The 25994-nt window shown below is 36.1% G+C and overlaps 2 protein-coding genes across 2 annotated transcripts; both read right to left on the reverse strand.

Annotated features, from left to right (window-relative positions):
• Positions 1 to 3233: 3233 nt before the first annotated feature.
• Positions 3234 to 4193, reverse strand: LOC103106647 (olfactory receptor 1E5-like). The gene has a single exon (XM_016429888.2). It carries the CDS (start codon positions 4191 to 4193, stop codon positions 3234 to 3236), a length of 960 nt encoding a protein of 319 aa, XP_016285374.2.
• Positions 4194 to 23757: 19564 nt separating this feature from the next.
• Positions 23758 to 25693, reverse strand: LOC103106813 (olfactory receptor 1E5-like). Its single transcript, XM_056818300.1, has 2 exons — positions 25682 to 25693; positions 23758 to 24693 (listed from the first exon to the last, which is right to left on the reverse strand). Exons 1-2 carry the CDS (start codon positions 25691 to 25693, stop codon positions 23758 to 23760), a joined length of 948 nt encoding a protein of 315 aa, XP_056674278.1.
• Positions 25694 to 25994: the final 301 nt, after the last annotated feature.

Genomic DNA, 25994 nt, shown 5'->3' on the forward strand with positions numbered 1-25994 from the left:
TGAGAATTACTAGGTCATTCACAGATGATTGTCATATAATATTGCTTTTACTGTGGAAAATGTTCAGGTTCTTCTCATTTCACTTTGTATCAGTTAATGTAAACTGTGTGAGGCCCATTCTGCCTGCCCCCATTTTTCATTTTATCTCTTTGGGATACAGACCTAGTAATGGTATTGCTGGATCAAAGGATATGTCCAATTTTAGAGTCATTTGGGCATCGTTCCAAATTTTCCTCAGGAATGGTTAGATCAGATCACAACTAGGTGGTATGAATTTTAACTCTTGGGGGCAAAGCAGAAGAACCCTGGGAAAGTTCCATTCTGACCAGTAGATGTCCTTCTCCAGCATCCATACCTCTCTGGAAATTCCATAGGGGCTTACTACATAAGCATCTATGAATAAGATTCAAAATTTATTATGATTTCTTAACTCTGGTGTTCATTTGCACATGTATTCATTTGTTCCATTCATTTATTCAACAATTACTGATCACTCACTCACAGAGCAAATTTCTGTTACTTCGTGCAGAGGTCTAACACATTGTAGCTGCTCCCTACAACTGGAGACAAGGGCTAAGGAAACCAGACTGATTTGTTGGTGTTTGAGTCTCTTCGAGAAACGAGAACCCAAGTGCTTCCTCTCCAAGCTCTTCTTTGTAATGTACTCATTCACAATGACTGTACGATATTCAGTTGATATTAAGGAAGAAAAAGCTGCTTCCTTGCTTCATGTCTCCTTCATTCTTTTGCTGTTTTTTTCCCCCATTGATTAATAAAATCTTTGAGTTGGAAGGAACATTTTCAGAGAATTCTGATCATTCTAATAACTCTTACAGTTTAGGAAATACCCTCTCCACAAAGAGAAGACACTGGATCAAGGTTATACAATTCAATTAGGCCAAGAATCTAGGTCTCCTGGCTCCTAGTCTTGTGTTGTTTTGATTCTATGTACTTAATCCCATTTGGGTCAGCATGTGGTGGTAAGATCACTTCCATACATTTCAGAAGGTGGAAAATAAGAGGCTGGATGGGCTCCAAACTGAATAGCATGAGCCCCCTGTGTCATTTTAGTTCTTTTGACCTGGCTTAGATAATTGTTTACTTGAGCCCTCAGATAGAAATGTACTTGCATCATCTATTCTGCACTAGTAGGCATACATACTTATTGTGTGACTGTGAGGGAGAAAACGTGTTCGTCCCGACTCTGTTTGGTTGCTAGTTCTTTGACCCTGGGAAAATGACTTCTGAATGTTGAACCTCAGTTTTTTAATCTCTTTAAAAGGATGATAACAATACTTGTATTATTTATGTTACAAAGTTGTAAAGAGCCAAAGAAACAATGATTTGAAAGAGCTTTGTAACCATAAAGTGATGTTCTTTATTGCTGGTGGTGATTGATTTGGTGGAGTAAATACAGTCCTGGAATTGGAGTCAGAAAGGTCTGAGTTAAAATCTTGCCTTAAGTTGACTAAAAGTATGATGCTGGACAAATTACTTAGCTTACTCATCTGTAAAATGGGAACTATAACTGTATTTATCCCAGTCTTATTGTGAAGATCAAATGAGTTAATATGCAAAACACTTTTGAAAAAATAATTCATTCTATAAATGTGAGCTATTGAGGTTATCACTATTCTAAAGTAGGAGTTTTAAAACTAAGATGCATACATTTGTTTTTAAAATGTTTTGATAACTCTTTTTCAATGTAATTGGTTTTCTTTGTTATCCTACACATTTTATTTTATGCACTTCTCAATGTAATTCCAAGCAGGGATCCAAAGGCTTTACCAGGTGGTCCAGCAGGTTCAGAACATGAAAAAGGTAAGAAGTTCTGTTCTAAAAAACTGACTTTCTATGTGGGGCATATAAGAAACTCATAGTGGAAAAGTTTAGTAATAATTACAAATTCAAACAACTTTAAAAAATCACCAGTGAACAGTCAGCAGTCAAAGATTCAGTAGAAGGAGATATTGGGTGGGAGAGACAAAGAGGGAGAGTTAGACTGACACAGTAAAAGAGAAAGAAAGAGAGATTTAAAAGGAAGAACAGGAAAAGGAGGACTGAGATAGGTTACTTTATTCATCAAGAGACTAGAATTAATGACAGCAGAAATACAAGAAGGGTAAGTCACATTGGATGGCCTTAATTTTCTTAACTAAGTAGAAAATGTAGAGTAAAAATATGACTAGAAAACTTAGTGTTCAGATAAACTTTGAAAGAATCACAGAACCACAGAATCATTGAATCTCAGATTGGAAGGGAGCTCAATAGTTATCTAGCTCAACCTATATCCCACCTCCCAATCACTTTTACAACAATAGGGTTCCAAATAAATCATTTAAAAATGTTGACAGTTCAGGTATAGAGACTAGGGCATTGAATCTTTCCTAGATGTTTAAAATTTTAAATTGTAGTCTACTATATTCTTTCAAATGTAATTTATATTTGTGATTCCATGGAATTTCTGATGTGGACATTCCCTTAGCCAGTGAAGATAAAACAACTTACTTGAAACATGTTCTTAGAGAGTTGTCTTGGGTATTGTATGGTGAATAATAATGTTTAAATTAAACTCTTTCAGTTAAGAATCCCATTCTCCCCTCCAAAAATCCCCATGAAAATATTCTAGTCTCTAGCTATACTTGCATCATAAAAGAAGGAACTTCTTAAATTTATAAATGAGGAAATGTTAAATGAGAGACACAGACAATGAACAACATAGGAGTTTGGAGGAGGCATAAATCACTTCAGTTAGGGATGGATGGGAAGACAAATGAGAGCTATGCCCAATGTAGTATCTAATACTAATATGTGTTGAACATTTTTGGATGATTTAAAAATGTGTCAATGAAGGGGAATTTGAATTAGACTCTAAAGTGAAGAGAATGTTGAGGAAAAAAAGAAAGCCCTCCAGGTAGGAAAGTTGGTAATAGTAGAAATAGAAATAAGGCTTTCATGAGACTAGTCTGGATGGAGTAGATGTAGCAAAGCAGGGAAAGAGAAGAGAGGAAAAGCCAATAAGGACCTTGGAAAGCTGAACAGTATTTGAATAGGAGATGAATGTCATAAAAGAGGAGTTAAAGAAGAGAACTTTAGTAGTGCAGGATATATGGAAAGGAATGGGAAGAAATGGCAACAATCTGAGCAGATAGGATATTTTTCTATTCTTCACGTTATTATACCATGCAATCCCATTGTTACTGAAAAGAATTGTGTTAGAAGGCTCAGTATCATCATCCCGGGAATGGTAGTTTTCTTCCCGTCAGAAGCTTCTTGATGGCCCCTTTAATGTCTTGATTTCTCAGACTATAGATGAAGGGGTTCAGCATTGGTGTTACAACAGTATACATGATTGACATGACTGTCTCCTTGACTGTGGAATTGTTGGATGAAGGGCATAAGTAGAGGCCAATGATTGTCCCATAGAAGAGAGAAACCACTGAGAGGTGGGAGCCACAGGTAGAGAAAGCTTTGCGGATGCCCCTGACAGAAGGGACCCTGAGGATAGAAGAGAGGATACGGGCATAAGATGCAACAATTAGTAGGAATGGTACTACAAGGACAAGCCCCCCAAAGATGAAGATCATGAGCTCATTGATGTGGACGTCTGAAGAGGCCAGTTTTAACAGGGCAGACGTGTCACAGAAGAAGTGGGGAATTATGTTGTTGGAAGAGAAAGTTACTTGGGACATAAGCAAGGTGTGCAGCAAGGCATGAAAGGTTGTCAGGACCCAGGAGAGCAGCACAAGAGCACTGCATAGCTTGGGGTTCATGATGACAGTATAGTGCAGTGGGTCACAAATGGCCACATAGCGGTCAAAGGCCATGGCCACCAGCAGGAAGCTTTCTAGGTCTCCAAAGAAGAAGAAGAAGTACATTTGGGTCAGACAGCCAGTGTAGGAGATGGCTGGTTTCTTGTTCTGCATGTTTATCAGCATTTTGGGAATGATCACAGAGGAGAAGCACATATCAGAGAATGATAGGTTGCTGAGGAAGAGATACATAGGTGTGTGCAGGTGGGAGTCCACAAGGATCAAGAAAATGATGATCAAGTTCCCCAAAACTGTAATGAGGTACATAGCCAGAAAGAGGGTATACAAAGGAACCTTCATCTCTGGTTGTATTGGCAGGCCCAAAAGAAGGAACTCAGAGATTATGGTTTGGTTACCCCTTTCATCATGAATTTGCTTCATCTGAAAGAAAAAACATATTAATTATTCATTTAAAATAGTAATTTCTACAAATAGCCCTTGTTCATGAGACATAGTTCCTAGAGTTTCAGAACTGGAAGGATCTGAGAGATCACCAAGTCCAAATTTCCTGTCTTTCAAAGCATTAGAAATCAAGGGAATGTCCATCAATTGTGGAATGACTGAACAAGTTGTTATATATGATTGTGATAGAATACTATTGTGCTATAAGAAATGATGAGCAGGATGCTTTCAGAAAATCCTGGAAAGACTAGCATGACCTGATGCAAAGTGAAGTTGGCAAAAACCATGAGAACATTGTACACAATAACAGCAATATTGTATGACAATCAGCTGTGAATGACTTAGCTTGTCTCAGTAACACAATGATCCAAGACAATTTTGAAGAACTTGCAATGAAAAGTGCTACCTACTTGCAGAGAAATAACTGATAGTATCTGAATGAAGATTAAACCATACACTTTTTACTTTATTTTTCTTGTTTTTTTTTTAATCTGTTTTTTTTCACAATATGACTAATTTGGACATGTATTTTGCATGACTGCACAAGCATAATGTATATAAAAGAGCTTGTCTTTTCAGTGAGGGGATAGGGGAAAGAGACTATAGGGAAATAAAAAAAATTTAAAGCATGTGAAAATTGTTTTTACATGTAATTGTTAAAAATATAGCATTAAAATACTGAAACAATTTAAGTTCATGCTGTTGATTAGGAACTGACCAAAAATGGGATAGCCTGACTTGAAAATCAGTGGACATTTGTCATAGAGAATGTTCGAGTCCACTGAATGGATACTGTTAGAAGGTAGCTAGTTTGAAGTAATCATACAGCTGCCTCGTATTAACCTTTTCTTGACTATGAAAAGAGAAAAATTGCTTAATCCCTTCTCACTTGTATCCCAGATTAGGAACTTCTGTGCCCCCATCCCAGCTCAGAAAATCCCCTCTGACTCCTCTAGTACAGAGACTCCCCCTCTGATCCTGCTGATGCCTCTCTTCTAAGATCAGGTTTCTAAATAAAGGTTTTGGAACAAAAAATGGTGGGAAAATACAGGGAAATTTGAATTACGTTCCAATCTCAAAAATTTCCTCACTGTGTGATCTTAAGGAAGTTATTTTATCTCTGCTTCAGTTTCCTTATCTGTAAGGGAAAAAATAATGATGGCATCCATGTCTCAGAGTTGTGGTCAGGACCAAATTATATAATAATGATTTTAAATGCTTAACAGAGTGACTGGATTATATTATACACTATATGAATGTTGACTATTATAATTTCTTTAACTGAATGTAGTAGCATACCTGGTTTTAGATGTGATTAGTATAAAATGTAAAGGTAATATGTCTAATGATTTTTATATAGAATAATTTGCAAATGCATTCAGTTAAATTGGTATGTGACTGGTTTTGTTTTGTTTTCATATTTAAATGCATGATATTGTGCATACTATTACTGTATTTCTAATTTTTTCATACTGTGAAATTTGAGAGACTATTGTATCAGAAATGCTGTCAGACAAGGTTATTTTTATTTAGATGCTGCTTGTGAATCTAGCTTTTAATAGAATGTGATAAAAAGATATTTAAAACTCAAATATTTAATTGGACTTATTTTGTGTAAAGCAGATAACAATATTAAGAAGTTTACTATAATAAATTGTGAGTTTCTATTTGAAATTTTTTGGCAATAACTTATAAAAATTATGCAAAAGTATAGGGTAGTTTAAAGACATGACTTCACAACATTAATATAAGTCAACTAAACCCTAGAATATGGTTAGTTTTAATTTATAAGTAAAAAATAAATAAAATTCAATTGTTAGGGAAACATGAGGAAATTAAAAATCATTAAACCTTAAGTTGTGATTAGTGAAATTTTGTTGTTTGAGGAAAATCTTTTGGGACTATAATTTGATTTTATTTTGAGTTTTGATTCCAGAGATGATTCTCTGAACTGTCATGAAGCCAATAGTGGAAATATATAGATGTCTCTCCCTGGGAAAAAGTTTTGGGCCTGATTACTCTTTTCCACATCATGCTGTTTTCTTTCTGGATGGGAAATTTCCCCATCTCATTAATCCTGAATCTTGCTTTTTATATCCTATGACTATATGTTTGACTATCAGATATAATTCATGCCCAGAGGTTGAGTGCATTTTTACCAATGACTCTTCTTTATTTTCATAGCAAATATATATATATATATATGTATATATATATATATATATATACATACATATAATCAGGGCAGGTGATCAGTAGAAATTTTTATATTATATAATATGAATTATATTCTAAATATAATAAATAAAATAATATAAAAAATGAATAATAAAATCTATTAATGGATTGACACTAAAACATTGCTGTGTTATTATAATGGGATGCATATACAGTAAACTTTACAATTTTAATCTATATTCATGGTTAACTTATAATATAGGGATATTGTCCAAAAGAGGGAATTAGGCAAAGTAATAAGAAAACTATGTAATATAAGTTTTCTAAGTAGATGGATCAGTATATTTTGAGAAAGCAATAGGATTAAGTTTTTTAAATTTAATATTTCTATATTTAATTAAGAAAAATAAATATTAATAATATTAATAATAAATAATAATAAATAAAAACCAAAAGTTAATGATTAAATTTAATATGTGTATACATATATATGTGTTTTTCTTCCAGATGAATATAGTATAGAAATTCAGACTGAGTATGTTCTAGTAATAAATTTTCAAAATTGGATTTAAGGCTTTTCATATAAAATTGTATTAAAAAAGTAAAATTATTTCCCTATGTAAAATATTTGCTTTATAATATTAAAAGATAAATTTTCATTTTATAGTCATACTCTCATGTATTTTTAAAAGATTCACATATGTGATCAGTATTTAGGTAAAGATAAAAATAGGAAGTGGTCTATAAAAACTGAAATTCCCTGAAATTTAAAGAGTGATGAACCAAATTTAAGAGCTTGTAATAAGCTGTAGTAAGTCTTGTTATGGGCATATTTTAGCAGAATTATTTAGGAACCTCTACAAATTATCTGGAACAAGAGATGCAGAGTCTATTTTAGAGCTGCCTTGAGAATGAGGCTTATTCCAGAATGTGCAAGAGGAGATATCCAGGGACAAGATGACTACATGAGACATTTGGATAAGACATCTGGGATTCAAAATGTGTACATTAAATGGATATTAGGATTGGGTCACTATGATATAAGGAGACTTAATGCTAGTTAATATCAATGATCATTATTGTACCACTTTTACCTTTTGTTTAAAGGTATTTATGTTTGTGTTTAAGTTTTCTTGGTTACATGTAAATCTCCCATTGTGAGTCCATTGTGAGTTCTCTGAACAGAGTAATCTATATCCTGATTTAAATTGTTTTGATTATGAATATATGAAAAACCTTAAAGATTTATCTTAGAGATAAGTGATCCATGGGGAGAGTGGGTACTCTACTCCTCCATAAGGCAAAAGGGGAAATTGAAGGTATTGAGAGAATTGAGGGAATTATAACAGCAAATGGCAATTGTGAGAATTGAATCCATCCATCCATCTTGTGACTCAGTTTTGGAGGTAGGTTAGTTCCTTTTCTATTCAATTATGAATCTTGTCCAAATTCAGTCATGTGGGAAAACTTTATTCACTTGTTGGGATTAGAAGATTTTTTTGCATTGTTTGAACCTAGACCAGCATGATTAGGATGTAGAAAATAGGAGGTGGAATATATCCAGGACTATAAGGATGAAATCTGCATATTTTAAGGAAGTATTAATTAATTGGAGAATGAACTCTTTATCCAATAATTTAAGTTGTTTCAGTTCTAGATAATTGTCTTTCAAATCATCTGATACCAATAGGTATTTTATTAAATGATGAGGGAATTAGGGAATTGAGTGAATCACACTGACTCCATCTTGTGACTCAGTTCTGGAACTAGCTCAGTTCCATTTCTATTCAATTATGAGTCAAGTCCAATTTCCATCTTGTGATAAATTTATTAAATTGTTGGAATTATAAGAGAGCTTTATTGCATTGTTCAAACTTCTCCCTATGTATCTGGGAAACTGGATCACCTCAAACTGCTACTTAGAACCCTTAACTAAGGACCTAGATTAGTGATGGTGAACATTTTAGATGTTTAGTGCTGGGCCCCACTCCCATTCCACCCCCCATACTAAGTGCTGTGCCCACACCCCCAGATGACATGCCATGCCCTTTACCCCCATTTATTGTCCAGTGTACCCTTTCCTCACCCTTACACTATATAAGGGAGGGAGGAAGCACTTCTGAAGTATTGGGCTACTGGATGGAGGGGGTAAGTGAAATGAGAAATGACCTCAGTGAGTGTAGAGATGGGGAGGGGAGTGGCCTGAGTGCTCTGCCCCTCTCCAGCTCTGCTACCTGTGAGCTGCCTACTTACTCTCTGTGTACTCCTATTGGGCAACTGGGAGGAGGTGTGGGTGAAGTGAAAAAATCTCATCAGGTATGATGGAGAGGGGAAGGAAGCAGCTCTGCTTGGGTTCCTCTGCCATTCTAGTAAAGAACTTTGGGGATGGGAGGGTGGGGGTGACTGTTTACCCACAGAACTTTCTGCATGCCATCTTTGGGTCCCGTGCCATAGGCTTGCCATCACTGACCTAGGTTATGCTCACCAAAAACTCACTCAGGCCAGAAGACTGATGAAAGGAGTTTTCTTACAATCATAAATTCCAAACAACCCATATATCTTATCTGAAAACTGGCCCCATACTGATCAATCAGTTATTGTTTCCAATTCCTTTATTTATAAATATTACACATGTTCATTTTTCTCTTCCCAACATGGAAAGTCCCTAATCTTTCCTCCTTGTAGAAATCAGATTACTTAATATTGTGTTCTTTCCTTTAAATGAGTTGGTATTACTAGATTAATTACTTTTAATGTATAAAAATCTTTCCCCCTATCTTTGGGATGTAGCCCTAAGCTAAAGCATTGTCCCAATTTGTGGGGCAATTAGTATGCATTGCTTAATAAATACATATACTTGGAAGATCAAACCTTTGTTTCCTTAGTAATTTCATCTTTCACCCACCACAGTATCCAATACCTTCAAATGAATCAATCAGACTATAAATAGTGGAAGGAAATGTGGAATTAGTGTTTCTGGTCTCAAATTCTTTTAACTGTTTTCAAGTGAAGGACACCTTTTAAGGATATTGTAAAGGTAATTTTTGCAGTTATGAATTTCACTAGCTGTGCTCTGATGTGACTTACAAGTAACAAATTCTGTGATTTTCTGACATCGCATATTTTTAATTTTGCTCATCATCTTTGTCTCTCCCCTCTGGACATTATGTAGATTGTCATGACCTTTCCCTTTAAAGCAACATGCATGTATAAATAGGATATTACAAATGTTTTTTGACCAGCTAGAGAGCTATGGCACCAGAATATCCCATCACTATACTTGTACATCAGTGGTAGCTCAAGATCACATTCATTTTTGTGTATATGACTTTAAAATGAATTTGTATGAATAAATACTTGAAGTAATGTAAAATCCCCACATCTTCAGCTTTGAGGTGCTTTCTATCTGTGTTTCATCTCTCTCTCTCTCTCTCTCTCTATATATATATATATATATATACATATACATATACATATATATATGCATATACACATACATATATACATGCATTTAATATCTTAAACCCAAATACAAGACATTTATTCTTCTTAAACTTCATAATGTAGCTTTAGAACACTCATACAGTACATTGAACCATTTAAGATAAATTTTTTTTTATATCTTCATTCATGCCACTGATAAAAATATTAAACAGAAAAGGGCCAAGGAAAGGTCCCTCAGGTCCTTTCCTGGAGACTGTCCTCCAGTTTGACATGAGTTCATTAATTGGTATTCATTAGGTCCACTTTGATTATGAATTCTAATCCTAGGTAACTATTTCTAATACAGTGATGTCCAACAAACAGAAATATATCCAGGTGGGCTGCATATTGATGTAAAAAACCTCGAATTAAAATCATCCATGTTTTATTGTTATTTTATTTCATTAAACATTTCCCAATTGCATTTTATTGGGTTTAAATTAATTTTTTGACTTTTTAAATAAAAATACGATTCATTAAAATTTCCTAATGAGTATTGTAAAGTCACTGTCATATAATAAATCTACAAAATACTTTTCCCATTCATTCCCCCAAACAGTCCAGGTTAGTAGATAAAAAAAATAGTAGGATTGGGTTTTGGAGCCTACTGAGTCAAGTTCTGGAAACAACTGGGTTTAGGTCCCACTGGGAATATTGTGGGTTATTTGGACTTGCCACAAGTTTGGCTCCTCTGATCTAATCTGAATCTTGAAAGAATGTGTCAGATTACTTGTTGAAATATGAGCATACTTTACTTGCAGCATTTCCCTTTTCTAATTTTTTGGGAAGTCTATAAGAAGTGAAATAGGATTAGGCTATTATGATTTGCTTTTGATGAACCAATACAGGTGCATAGTAAATGCTGATTATCTTATAGCTCAGGCACCATTTCTCTATTAAGGCTCCCCCCTCCTCTGGAACTAAGGTGAAACTCACTGATCTCTGGCTTGAGTAATCCACCTATTTTCCCCTGTAGTGAATATTGGAACACTTGACTATCTGTAGCTCTATGATAGGTCTCTTATTTGCCCTGAATCTTTGAAGTAGTTCAGAAATCTCATCCTCAGCTACTTTGTCTTTCATTGATTCTTGGAGAAATTGATGCCTATGCAGAATTTTGGAGAGCAAGAAGGGATCATCCAGGTGAAGATGCAGAAGGAAAACATGGAGAATGGTTTGTGAGACTGTCTGGAGGTGGCAAAGAGAATGTTGTGTTTTGCGAATAGCTAGAAGGTCAGTTTGAATATGTGAAAGCAAGCCAAGTGAAGTGAATTCAAAGATAGTTTGGAACCAGTTGGTGGAAGACCTCAAATACCAGTTTGAAGAATTTGTGTATTAGACTGCAGACCATATTGAGCCATATGAGATATTATGTGTGTGTGTGTGTGTGTGTGTGTGTGTGTGTGTGTGTGTGTAAATCAGGTCTTAGGAAAGAAAAGAACAGATTTTGGAAATATTAGAAATTATATGACATAGAGTCAGAAATTCAGATAGTAAAATTCCTAGCTTTCCCTCAACTTACCTGGATAGTCTGTACAGGCTTTGGGATACCATTCCTTATTCTTCCTCTCTCCTTTGCTACCTGCATGAGCTCTTGCCTTTACCCTGGACCATTCCCTTCTTCAGTGTCTCAGACCCTGGAGACTTTGGGTCCCCAAGAAACTCATTAATGACAAACATGATGATGTTTTTGTGTTAGTATTCCCTTTCTCTGTCCCCCAATAGGAGAATCTCTCTGGGCCACACTTCTTAAGTATTTGCAGAGATATTTGTACTCTTAATCTTTTGGGAGTTAGAATTTCTCTATTCTGATCACCTTTTTATTTGTTCTGCTATAATACTTTTTATCAGAATCATATATTATCCTCCTGGATCATGTCCTCACAGGAGTAGTCATTGATTGTTTTATCTTTGAGAATCCTCTGTCCCTACTCAGCTTTGAATTCCCCAACATCTGGCATTTTATCTTCTGCTACTTCATTCTCCTTGGAAGATATCTTAGTTATTAATTTCAAATTCAAATTTAATTTTCAAAAATATTACAAATTCTTTTCTAAATTCTCTTTCCTACCTTTCCTCCTCTACCCATTGAGAAGATAAGAAAAATCCCCCTTATAAATATGTATAGTAATGAAAAACAAATTTCCACCTTAGCTGTGTTCCAAAAATAAAAGCACGACAAAGAAAAAGGGAAAAATATATAAATCAATCTACCCCTTGTGTCTATCAGTTCCCTATATGCAGGTGAATTGCATGGTTTATCATGAGTCCTTTAGAATTCTGGTTGGACATTGTGTTGTTCAGAATTACTAAGTTTTGAAAAGTAGATTAAAGAACCACTAGGTAGCACAGTTGATAGAGCACCAGACCTGGTGCTGGGAGGTCCTGGGTTTAAATTTGGACTCAGACACTTTCTAGGTAGGTGAGCCTGGGTAAGTCACTTAACCTTGTTTGCCCAACCCTTGCTGATCTTTTTTCTTAGAACTGATAACTGAGGCAAAAGGTAAGGATTTGTTAAAAAAATAGATTGCTTCTTAATCTACTATACTACACAATCTGTAGTTAATCTACAGTTACTATATACATTATTCTACTGGTTATGCTTACTTCCCTTTCCATCAATTTATATGCATTCCCAGATTTGTCTGAAACCTTCCCTTCAACCATTTCTTGCATCACAATAATACTTCATCATATTAATATACCATAACATGTCCAACCATCTCCCAATTGATGGGTATTCTTTTAGTTTCCAACTCTTTGAAACATCTAAAGGTCTGCTACATCTATTTTTTTTAACACATTGATTAATCCTTTAATTTTTTATTGGATCTCTTGGGGGAATAGACTTTATAGTGGTATTTTTGGGTCCAAGTATATGCATAAATGAACAGCAGAGTTCCTAATTGCTTCATAGAATGGCTAGACGAGTTCACAGTTACACCAATAGTGCATTAGTGTACCTGTTTTCCCACAAACTCTTCAGCATTTATCATCTTCCTTTTTTTTTGTCATTTAAGTCTATCTTGTGGCTGTAAAGTAGTACCTCTGAGCTGTTTTATTTTGAATTTTACAAATTATTAATTATTTAGAGCATTTCTTCCTTTTTGTCATTTTAGTTTTGACTTCTTCCACTAAAAACTGCCTGTTCATATTTGAATATTTGTCAATTAGAGAATGGTTTTTTTCTTGTAAATTTGACTTGGATCTCTATTTTTGTAATGAAAATTTTGTCAGATAAATCCACTGCAAAGTTTTCTCCCAATCTTCTACTTTTCTTCTAACTTTAGCTACATTTTTTTGTCCAAAACCATTTAAATTTAATATAATAAGGTTATCCATTTCATTTGTTGTGAACTTTTTTGTCTTTTAAGGTCACAAATTCTTCACTAATCCATATATTTAACAGGTAATTTTATTCTCCATTCTCTACTAATTTACTTATGATACAAAGCTTTATTTTCCCATTTACCCATTTTGAGGTTATCTAATCATATTATGTGAATTGTTGTTCTATATTTAGTTTTATCTAGATCACTTTCTAGTTTTCTTAACAATTTTTTTTTGTCAAATAGTGAGTTCTTACCCAAATAGCTGATATATTTGGATTTATCAAACGCAAGATTATTTTCTCACTTGCTTCTTTAGATTGTGTGCCTAATTTTTTCCACTGATTAACCTGTCTGTATGTCCTACACAGAAACAAATTCTTTTGATAATTATAGTTTTGTAGCATATGTTATCATCCAGTATTTTTGGATTTCCTTCTTTCCCATCAAAAATGGATTCCCTATATATTCTTAAAGTTTTGTGCCACCAGATGAATTTTGTTATCATTGTCTCTAGTTCTATAATGTCATTTTTTTGATAGATTAACTGGTATGGTACTGAAAAGTAAGTTAATTTATTTAGTATTATAATTTTTATTACATTAATTTGGGATACTCATGAGCAATTGATAGTTATCAAAATGTTTAAATGTCTTCATGTGAAAAGTATATTGTGCTTGTGTCCCTCTTGTTCCTTTATGAGTGTCTTGGCAGATAGATTTCCAAATACTTCATACTAATTGCAGCATTATTCTAAATGCAATTTCTCTTCCTCTTCCTTTTGAGTTTTGTAGGTAATATATAGAAATGCTGATGATTTAGGTGGGTTTATTTTATACCCTGAAACTTTGCTGAAGTTTCAATTTTTCTGATAAGTTTTTTAGTTTATTTTTATGGCAGTGATGATGAACCTTTTAGAGACTGAATGCCAGGCCCTGCCCCCACTCTGGGTGCCATCCTCTGCCCCCCCACCCCCGAGACTGAGTGTCATGCCTACCCCACCTCTTGTCCCAGACAGGGGAGGGAGGAAGTGTTCCCATTGGGCTGTTGAGCAGAGGAGTGGGTGAAATGAGGAATGTCCTCAGGCTCATGGAGAGAGGGAAAGGAACAGCTCTACCCCACGTGCCTCAGACTCTCTAGTAATGAACTCTAGTGAGCAACAGCAGGCATGCCCACAGAGAGCAGTCTATGTGCCCTTTTTTGGGGGCATTTGTGCCATAGGTTTGCTATCAAGGCTCTAAGGTTCTATCAGTAAAACATATCGTTTGTAAAAAGAGCAACTTTCTAGTCTATTTTATATTTTATATATAACCTGACCCCTTTTTTATATTAACTTGTCCTTGAACACTCCATTAATAAGGGATAATTTTCCCCAACCTTCAACTTCTCCTCTAAGTGCATTCTTTCTCCCCATCTTTTTATTTTTCTTTTGAGAATGTCTAGACTGAACAGGATCACACACAGGTTTGCTGTCTAATTAGAATCCATCTAAGACTTTTCAAAATGATACAGTTCTGAGTAAATACATATGTAATTTCTCCATGTAAGAATAAAAACAGATGAACTCTTTAAAAGTTCTCTGTGATTTGTGACTCATATTTGCCTTTCTCTTTAGTTCTGTGTTTGAATGCCAGATTTTCTATTCAAACAGGATATTTTCATTAGGAATACTTGAAAGTTCTTTATTTCACTAAATGTTAATTCCTCCTTTAGTGTAGAATTATACAGAGCTTTGCTGGGGCAGTTATTCTTATTGTATTATTGCATATATTATTATAATCCTAGATCCTTTGCCTGCTGGAATATCATATTCTAAGCCCTCTGTATCTTACTAGGTGAGACTGCCAAATCTTGTATGGTCCTACCTGTGGCTTTGTGGTACTCGAATTATTTCTTTTGACTTGCTTGCTGCATTTTATGGTTGACCTGGGAGCTCTGCATTTTGGATTTGAATTTCCATTTTAGGGTTTCTTTCAGGAGGTAACTGGTGGAGCCTCTATTTCCATTTTGCCTTTTTTTTGGGAGACCAGGGCATTTTTTTTAAAGTTTTTTTTTTTTTAAATATGATGTCCACACATATTTTTGACATGGCATTCAGAGATTCCAATTACTATTCCACCCCCCATCTGTATTCTCTTTCAGTTATTTTTACAATGAGATGTCTTAAAATTTCTGCTGTATTTTCTAGCTTTTTGATTTTGTTTGAACATTTAAAAATTATTTTATTGAGTCCTTGGCTTCTCTTTTGTCCATTTGAATTTTCAGGGAATTTAGATTTAGAAAGTTTTTGTACCTCCTATGCCAAATTGATTTTTCCTTTCCAATTCTTCCTTCTTTAGCTCTAATTTCTTTTCCAATTTGTAACTCAAGGATTGGGAATTCTGGTTTATGGAAAGATTATTTTACTAGTAAGAAGGAAAGGAGATTTAGGGGATTTTGTGATTGTTTTTTCCCAAATGAAGAGAGTTCACTTATATACTTGTTGAAAATTTGAAGTTTTATTGGAATATTCAGGACAAGCAGTATCAAAAACAGTTAGAAATACAGAATTGAAATCCTGGGAAAGGTCATATATGTAGATACAGATCTGGGAACCATCTAGACCATCTACATACTGCTGCCAAGGAAAAGAGAATAGATATAGGAAAGAAGAGCGCTAAGGATGGAGACTTTGAGAAACTTCAATCTAAAAGAATAGAAGGAAGAAAAGGAAGTAATAAAAAGAGGAAGTGAATTACCCAAGGTCATACAACAAAGAAGCCTGAAGACAGATTTGAATCCAGGCCCTCCTGACAGGTGTGGTCCTCTATCCACTGAGCCATCTAGCTGTCCTGGTGAATAATCTCTTTTTTTTAAAACCCTTATTTGTCATCTTAAAATCAACACTGCATATTTTTTCTAAGGCAGAATAGCAGTAATTGCTAGTCATTGGGGGCTAAGTGACTTGCTCAGAGTTTCACAGCTGGGAAGTGTCTGAGGTCAGATTTGAACATAGAACCTTCCATCTCTAGGCCAGACTCTCAATCCACTGAGCCACCCATTTGCCCCCACCACTTACTACTCTATTCAATGAGAGTAATCATTATTTTCAAAGAGAGTATTTATGTTAAAGTAACAAGGGAGGGCCTTGTAGCTTATGTATTTTCTTATAGATTTTCTTAGTATAGGAACCACCAGCAGTTCATATATAATGAACCTGTGAGTTGTGATGTGAGAAGGAGAACAGAGGCTGCAGGAATATGGATGAATAGATAATAGAGTTAGAGGGAGAGATGCAGGAATAGAGATTCAGAGACATCAAGTTAAAACATGTGGGGAGTTGCAAGATCTGTTAATAGCTCTTTAAAAGAAGATAACAAGCAGAGAAATTAGAAGTAGGAGAAACAAGAGAACATGTGGGGAGCTGAGATCTCCGGGATACCTCCATGGGCCAGAGAGCCAAAAGATTAATGGGAGACATGGGGGGCAACTGAGTTGTGCGAATCAAGCAGACATGAGGAGCAATATAGGCAAGACCAAGAGATATAAGATTAAGAAGTGTTAAAGGCAAGATCAAGAGCAAGGGCAAGAGAGGCAAGGCAAGAGATGTAAGAGAGAGGCTTGCACGTGTTCCCCACCTTTTATTGGAGATTTTATTAATGTAAAGTGGGAGGTGATTAATGAATATGTGACATGATATAGGTTTTAGCATTGGTAGATTTGACAATTACGAAATCAAAGATGAGGAGATTAATCCAACATGCACTTTGTAAAGGAATGTGGTCCAGTAAGGCATGAGCTAGGACACTGTGGCCAGCAATGCACCACCCAGGAATTCACTTGTCCTTTGGACTGTCACTTTCTATGCAATGATCATTAAGTGATGATGCTATGTTCCAGTCAGTGTGCTTAGAGTAGGGGATACAACTACAAGCCAACACGATCATTCCTTCCCTTATATTTTAAGAAGATCAGACAGCATATGGGGAATGGTGACCAGGAAGTAATGTTTTAGATGTGAAAATCAGAAGAATTAATGATCAGAATTATGGGATAATTGAAAAAATATGTCATTTCCAAAAATGGTTGTATTGATTTGATTGCATTCTCAGAGCAAGAAATAGAAAGGAAAGTGATAGAAAGAGGGGAGGAATTTCATTCTGGGGCATAACATGGAGATGGTTGGAAAGTAATGTGGTGGGAGGACTAAAATCAGGGCAAGATACAGGGAAAACTCACCAGGGTAATGTAGTCTCTGAGTGGAAGTCTAAGTGTTGGTGGATATGAAGGGGAGAGGATGAGCTGTAGGTGGCACAGCAGGTTTGGTGGAATAGGGGAATCATGCCATCACAGTGACAGTTACCTGATAGTCTTATGTGTCTGAGTTTTCTTCCTTTGTCCAGTCTATGGGCTTCTCATTAGCAGAAGTAGTATTTTCTTTTACACCTTGTGTTTCCTAATAAGGTATCCTAACAATTCAATTAAACTCAATAATTCAATTAAAATCAACATATACTAAAGTACAATATTTTGCTGCAATGGAGTAAGGAAACAAAGATTAAAAATAGAATATTGTCTTCCTTCAAGAAAGCTACAATTTAACAGGATGAAATGGAGCAGATACTCAAAGAATGTACCATGGAATATGATAACATATAGGAATTGTCAAATTGAGTGGCCTGAGAGATTTAGTAGCATTTTGTCCCTTCTAGCTGTAGATATTAGAGGATGTATCACCTGAATTTTGCTTTGAAAAAAAAGTATTTCCACAGGTAGCATCATAGTAGGATTCCATTTTAGTAATTGGTTCAGGTGAATAAAATTATGTTTGGAGGTTTAGAGAGATATTGAAAAATGCTTATTAACTAAATCTAGCTTCAATGTAGAGTAAGAATGGAAGTCTCAAGCAAAAAAAATGAAAAGCAAGGTAGCATTCAGATTATGAAGGTCATTGAATGCCAATATGGGCATGTTGTTCATCCTTCATTTTCCAAGAGGACCAATGGCAACATGGAATGATGCCTTGACTTGCTAGTAAATTGGATTTAAGTGAGGCAGAATTTCACAATATCATCAGCCTTACTCTCTCCTCCAGACTCACAGAAGTCCAGTGACAAGACAAAAATCTGGACATTCGACAGTGGTCCCTTTTCCATTGATGACCATAGCATCTTTGATGTCTGACCAAGTCCTGAGCATCCCACAATGCCAGCTTCAGTTACCTTCATGACCATTGCAACATACTGTTCTCATCTGCCCATTTTTTCAGGGGGAAATCTTCATATGTTTGGGTAGACATTCCATAACTCACTGACTGGTATGAGGACTGTGAGTTACCTGTAACCTGTTTTAGCCCATCTGCCAAGACAATTTTACTGGAGTGTGGCTGCTGCATGTGCTCCACCTTCTTGAAGCCACAGGATAGAGTTGAAAAGTGTGGATGGGCAGCTCTGAAAAGGGTTCAGGAAGCCCTTACACCAAAGATGCCAGTCCTCCTTTAAGACACTATACACCTTAATGGACAACCAAATATCTTTGATGGTCTTTGAGAAGATCAGTCACATGACTAGACATACCTATTTAGCATATTGTTTTGACAGTATTGTGAAGTATGGATTGCAACATAATTGGAGGCAGGGAATCTAATTTGGAGAGTATCATGACCATTTAGCTAAGAGGTAATGAATATAAGAACTAGGAAAGTTATAGGAGGAATGTAATAGTGGGAATGAATGAGTTATTACATAGGTAAAATTTACAGAACTTAGCAACTGATTCAATGTTGGCCATGAGAGAAAGGAAATATGACTCCAAAATTTCAAAGCTAGATGCCTTCAAAAATGCCAATTGCCTCAACAGAAATAGGGAGGATCAAAGAAGAACCAAGTTTAGAAGCAGAGATAACTGGTTCAGTTTTGACCATAGTGAATTAAATGCATATTTAATTCATATTGACCATATTGAGTTTAAGGTTCTAGTTCTGATGGGGCTGGAGAGGAACATCTAGGCACATATTTCAGTAAGGTTTTGGCATTGTGAAAATGGAGCTTTATGGGGAGGGTGTCATGCCTGGAGACACAAATTTAAGCATAATCTTTGTTGAAGCAATAATTGAAACCATGGAAGTGAATTAAACTAAGGGAGAGTATAGTGAGAGAAGCTATCCAAAGTGTTAAGCTCCTCAAACTAAGGGGGTTTTAAGAGGAATAGGAACCATTAAAGAGAATCAGATCATGTTTTAATGGAATGAGTGCTTAATCTGGAATTAGGACTTTGCCTTCAGTCTTGACTATTTTACTTATCTCTTCTGTGACATTGGGAAAATTGCCTAAACTCTCTAAGAATTACTTTCTGTAACTATAAAGTGACAGCATTTTTCTAACTCCTCACTTATATATAGCTTTAGGCACTTCTCTGTTAAGGGAGTTAATGTTCAGGATCTAGTGTCATGATCTACTTATCCCATCTATTCTTTTCTAATTAGTACCTACTCTCACCAACTTGCCTTGTCTGGTGTGTGTTTGCATACACATCCAGTCTCCATGCCTATTTCTGGGACTGTTGCTCTTCTTGAGGATAGGAAGATTGGTTTATCATTGACACTCAGGGAAACTCAGGTGGCAAGTCTCTTTTTAAAATAATATTTTATTTCCCCCCCAATTTTGTGTAAAACAATTTTTAACATTCATTTAAATTAATTTTGAGTTTTAACTTCTTTCTTTCCCATCCCACTTTCCTTCTTCTGTGACAGAGAGTTTAAACTCAAGGAAGAGTGGCAGCTTGAAGGGTTGATTGATCTGCTCACCTTGATTGGGGACAGTTCCCAGGAGGACTGGAATGTTGAGAAGCTAGAAGATTCTGATTTGGATTCAGTTAGATCTCTCTCAGCCTTGAGAAGCCTAGGAGGAAGGTCTGGCCAAGCCTTTCTCCTGGGGATGTACTCAGCTTTTCCCTCTCCTGGTGACTGGACATCTTTTATTCCAACAATTCCCAATTGGAGTTAACCGAAGAAGACATTGAGCCTCTGCCAAACTTTTCTCACAGTTCCTGGTGCCCTGAGTCAGAACTGTGGCCAAGGGGTCAAAGACTGTGACGAGTCAACCTTACTCTCTCAGGGGGCCTCTCTCAGACTGCCAAGACCTGAGTTCCCCAAACTTGAAGATGGAGGGAAAAGGGGTAGTTAGAGAAGGGACACCTCCCACCGCTTTCCTCACCAATTCCCTCCCTTCCTTTGAGCCATTTCTTTGTTTTATCCAACTGACTTAGTTTATAATAAAGGGTATGCACAATTTTAGAGTCATTTGGGCATAGTTCCAAAATTTCCGCAGGAATGGTTAGATCAGATCACAACTAGGTGGTATGAATTTTAACTCTTGGGGGCAAAGCAGAAAAACCCTGGGAAAGTTCCATCCTGACCAGCAGATGTTCATTTCCAGCATCCACACCTCCCTGGAAATTCCAGAAGGGTTTGCTACATAATCATCTATAAATAAGATTCATAATTTTTTTTATGATTTCTTAACCCAGGTATTCATTTACCCATGTATTCATTTGTTCCATTCATTTATTCAACAATTACTGAACACTCACTTACAGAGCAACTTTCTGTTACTTCGTGCAGAGGTCTAACTCATTGTAGCTGCTCCCTACAACTGGAGACAAGGGCTAACATAACATAAATAATACAAGTATTGTTATCATCCTTTTAAAGAAATTAAAGAACTGAGGTTCAACATTCAGAAGTCATTTTCCCAGGGTCAAAGAACTAGCAACCAAACAGAGTCGGGACGAACAAGTTTTTTCCCTCACAGTCACACAATAAGTATGTATGCCTACTATGTGCCAGACACTAGTGCAGAATAGATGATGCAAGTACATTTCTATCTGAGGGCATAAACCAGACTGATTTGTTGGTGTTTGAGTCTCTTCGAGAAACGAGAACCCAAGTGCTTCCTCTCCAAGCTCTTCTTGGTAATGTACTCATTCACAATCACTATGAGATATTCAGTTGATATTCCTTGCCTCATCTCTCCTTCATTCTTTTGCTGTTTTTTTCCCCATTGATTAATAAAATCTTTGAGTTGGAAGGAACATTTTCAGAGAATTCTGATCATTCTAATAACTCTTACAGTTTAGAAAATACCCTCTCCACAAAGAGAAGACACTGGATCAAGGTTATACAATTCAATTAGGCCAAGAATCTAGGTCTCCTGGCTCCTAGTCTTGTGTTGTTTTGATTCTATGTACTTAATCCCATTTGGGTCAGCATGTGGTGGTAAGATCACTTCCATACATTTCAGAAGGTGGAAAATAAGAGGCTGGATGGGCTCCAAACTGAATAGCATGAGCCCTCTGTGTCATTTTAGTTCTTTTGACCTGGCTTAGATAATTGTTTACTTGAGCCCTCAGATAGAAATGTACTTGCATCATCTATTCTGCACTAGTGTCTGGCACATAGTAGGCATACATACTTATTGTGTGACTGTGAGGGAGAAAACTTGTTCGTCCCGACTCTGTTTGGTTGCTAGTTCTTTGACCCTGGGAAAATGACTTCTGAATGTTGAACCTCAGTTCTTTAATTTCTTTAAAAGGATGATAACAATACTTGTATTATTTATGTTACAAAGTTGCGAAGGGCCAAAGAAACAATGATTTGAAAGTGCTTTGTAACCATAAGTTGATGTTCTTTATTGCTGGTGGTGATCGATTTGGTTGAGTAAATACAGTCCTGGAATTGGAGTCAGAAAGGTCTGAGTTAAAATCTTGCCTTAAGTTGACTAAAAGTATGATGCTGGACAAATTACTTAGCTTACTCATCTGTAAAATGGGAATTATAACTGTATTTATCCCAGTCTTATTGAGAAGATCAAATGAGTTAATATGCAAAACACTTTTGAAAAAATAATTCATTCTATAAATGTGAGCTATTGAGGTTATCACCATTCTAAAGTAGGAGTTTTAAAACTAGGATGCATAAATTTGTTTTTAAAATGTTTTGATAACTCTTTTTCAATGTAATTGGTTTTCTTTGTTATCCTACACATTTTATTTTATGCACTTCTCAATGTAATTCCAAGCAGGGATCCAAAGGCTTTACCAGGTGGCCCAGCAGGTTCAGAACATGAAAAAGGTAAGAAGTTCTGTTCTAAAAACTGACTTTCTATGTGGGGTTTATAAGACACTCACAGAGGAAATGTTTAATAGTAATTAAATATTCAAACCACTTTAAAAAATCACCAGTGAACAGTCTGCAGTCATCAAAGATTCAGTAGAAGGAGATATTGGGTGGGAGAGACAAAGAGGGAGAGAGAGTTAGACTGACAGTAAAAGAGAAAGAAAGAGAGATTTAAAAGGAGGAAGAAGAGGAAAAGGAGGTCTGAGATGAGTGACTTTATTTATCACAAGTCTAGAATTAATGACAGCAGAAATACAAGAAATAGAGACATTTTGGTATGTAGGAGGGAAAGTCACTTTGGATGGCCTTAATTTTCTTAACTAAGTAGAAGATGTAGAGTAAAAATATTAATAGGAAACTTAGTGTTCAGACAAACTTTGAAAGAATCATAGAACCACAGAATCATTGAATCTCAGATTGGAAGGGAGCTCAATAGTTATCTAGCTCAACCTATATCCCACCTCCCAATCACTTTTACAACAATAGGGTTCCAAATAAATCATTTAAAAATGTTGACAGTTCAGGTATAGAGACTAGGGCATTGAATCTTTCCTAGATGTTTAAAATTTAAAATTGTAGTCTACTATATTCTTTCAAATGTAATTTATCTTTGTGATTCCATGGAATTTCTGATGTGGACATTCCCTTAACCAATGAAGATAAATATCTTTCTTGAAATATATTCTTAGAGAGTTGTCTTGGGTATTGTATGATGAATAATAATGTTTGAATTAAACTCTTTCAGTTAAGAATCCCATTCTCCCCTCCAAAAATCCCCATGAAAATATTCCAGTCTCTAGATATACTTGCATCATAAAAGAAGGACTTCTTAAATTTATAAATGAGGAAATGTTAAATGAGAGACACAGACAATGAACAACATAGGAATTTGGAGGAGGCATAAATCACTTCAGTTAGGGATGGATGGGAAGACAAATTAGAGCTGTGCCCAATATAGGATCTAATACTAGTATGTGTTGAACATTTTTGAATGATTTAAAAATGTGTCAGTGAAGGGGAATTTGAATTTGAATTTAAAGTAAAGAGAATGTTAAGAAAAAAGGAAGTCCTCTAGCTGGGAAAGTAGGTAATAGTAGAAATAGAAATAAGGCTTTGATGAGACTAGTCTGGATGGAGTAGAATATATGTAACAAAGCAGGGAAAGAGAAGAGAGGAAAAGTCAATAAGGACCTTGGAAAGTTGAACAGTATTTGAATACGAGATGAATGTCATAAAAGAGGAGTTAAAGAAGAGAACTTTAGTAGTGCAGGATATATGGAAAGGAATGGGAAGAAATGGCAACAATCTGAGCAGATAGGATATTTTTCTATTCTTCACATTATTATACCATGCAATCCCATTGTTACTGAAAAGAATTGTGTTAGAAGGCTCAGTATCATCATCCTGGGAATGGTAGTTTTCTTCCCGTCAGAAGCTTCTTGATGGCCCCTTTAATGTCTTGATTTCTCAGACTATAGATGAAGGGGTTCAGCATTGGTGTTACAACAGTATACATGATTGACATGACTGTCTCCTTGACTGTGGAATTGTTGGATGAAGGGCATAAGTAGAGGCCAATGATTGTTCCATAGAAGAGAGAAACCACTGAGAGGTGGGAGCCACAGGTAGAGAAAGCTTTGCAGATGCCCCTGACGGAGGGGACCCTGAGGATAGAAGAGAGGATACGGGCATAAGATGCAACAATTAGTAGGAATGGTACTACAAGGACAAGCCCCCCAAAGATGAAGATCATGAGCTCATTGATGTGGACGTCTGAAGAGGCCAGTTTTAACAGGGCAGACAAGTCACAGAAGAAGTGGGAAATTATGTTGTTGGAAGAGAAAGTTACTTGGGATATAAGCAAGGTGTGCAGCAAGACATGAAAGGTTGTCAGGACCCAGGAGAGCAGCACAAGAGCACTGCATAGCTTGGGGTTCATGATGACAGTATAGTGCAGTGGGTCACAAATGGCCACATAGCGGTCAAAGGCCATGGCCACCAGAAGGAAGCTTTCTAGGTCTCCAAAGAAGAGGAAGAAATACATTTGGGTCAGACAGCCAGTGTAGGAGATGGCTGGTTTCTTGTTCTGCATGTTCATCAGCATTTTGGGAATGGTCACAGAGGAGAAGCACATATCAGAGAATGATAGGTTGCTGAGGAAGAGATACATAGGTGTGTGCAGGTGGGAGTCCACAAGGATCAAGAAAATGATGATCAAGTTCCCCAAAACTGTAATGAGGTACATAGCCAGAAAGAGGGTATACAAAGGAACCTTCATCTCTGGTTGTATTGGCAGGCCCAAAAGAAGGAACTCAGAGATTATGGTTTGGTTCCCCTTTTCATCATGAATTTGCTTCATCTGAAAGAAAAAAACATATCAATTATTCATTTAAAATAGTAATTTCAAGAAATTGTCCTTGTTCATGAGACATAGTTCCTAGAGTTTCAGAACTGGAAGAATCTGAGAGATCACCAAGTTCAACTTCTATTTTTATAAATGAGGAAACTGAGATAAAGAGAAATTATTCGATTTAGGTTCTAGTGGCTGATATGGGATTAGAATCTAGATGCCCTGCTTATTACTCCTCTTAATATGTCTTTTCCTACTTATCTATTTTTTAAAGTTCATGTCTTTCAAAGAATTAGATATCAAGGGAATGTCCATCAATTGTGGAATGACTGAACAAGTTGTTATATATGATTGTGATAGAATACTATTGTGCTATAAGAAATGATGAGCAGGATGCTTTCAGAAAATCCTGGGAAGACTAGCCTGAACTGATGCAAAGTCAAGTCAGCAAAACCCATGAGAACATTATATACAATAACAGTAATACTGGATCACAATCAGCTGTGAATGACTTAGCTAGTCTCAGTAACACAATGATTCAAGACAATTTTGAAGAACTTGCAATGAAATATGGTACCTACTTTGGAGAAAAGAGAAATTATAAGAAAATTCAGCAAGGCAAGAAGCTGGAGATTGATCAGCTGTCAGTCAAATGAAGATTCCATTTAGAATGGTACCGGAAAAAGCAGTTTGGAGCGAAGCCAATGATGACTAATTTTGGGGGACTTGGCTTAGGGCTTTTGGCTGATGGTGGTGACTTTGAGGGAAGAAGCTGGGTTTATCTCTGGGACTTGGGATAATCATGCTGGATGTGGCCTGACTGATTTGAAGGCAGAAGAAGGAGGACAATAGTTCATATATCTCTCTCTGAGTTGTTATGTTTTATGTTAGTGACTGAATTGCCATTTCTCTCAATATCCTCCAACATGAAGACGCACTGTAGATAATAGGGAAAAAACCCCAACCCCCTTACCTTCATTATCATTATAGATTTTTTCCCAATATACCCTAATTTGAGATAAAGAACAGAAAGGAGTATTTCCTCTGAAACATCATAGCTCACCCTGAGTGACTTAGAAGGAGGGTGAAGAAAAAGGGGGAAAGGGAAAACGAAGGGGAAAAAAAGGGAGGAAGGGAGACTGGGAGAGGGAGGAAGGGAGGTATAAAGGGAGAAGGGTAGGCAAAAGAAGATAACTACCTGATCCATTAGTTGTCTAGTATCCATCAAATATTCCCCCTCCAATATTATCTATTCCACTACTTGCAGAGAAATAACTGATAGAATA

This window comes from Monodelphis domestica, chromosome 1 (assembly GCF_027887165.1).
Source record: "Monodelphis domestica isolate mMonDom1 chromosome 1, mMonDom1.pri, whole genome shotgun sequence".
Taxonomy (NCBI): Eukaryota; Metazoa; Chordata; class Mammalia; order Didelphimorphia; family Didelphidae; genus Monodelphis; species Monodelphis domestica.

Bases quoted from the DNA above. Each gene is read 5' to 3' on its own strand.
- LOC103106647 (XM_016429888.2), bottom strand. From the start codon at position 4,193: ATGAAGCAAATTCATGATGAAAGGGGTAACCAAACCATAATCTCTGAG.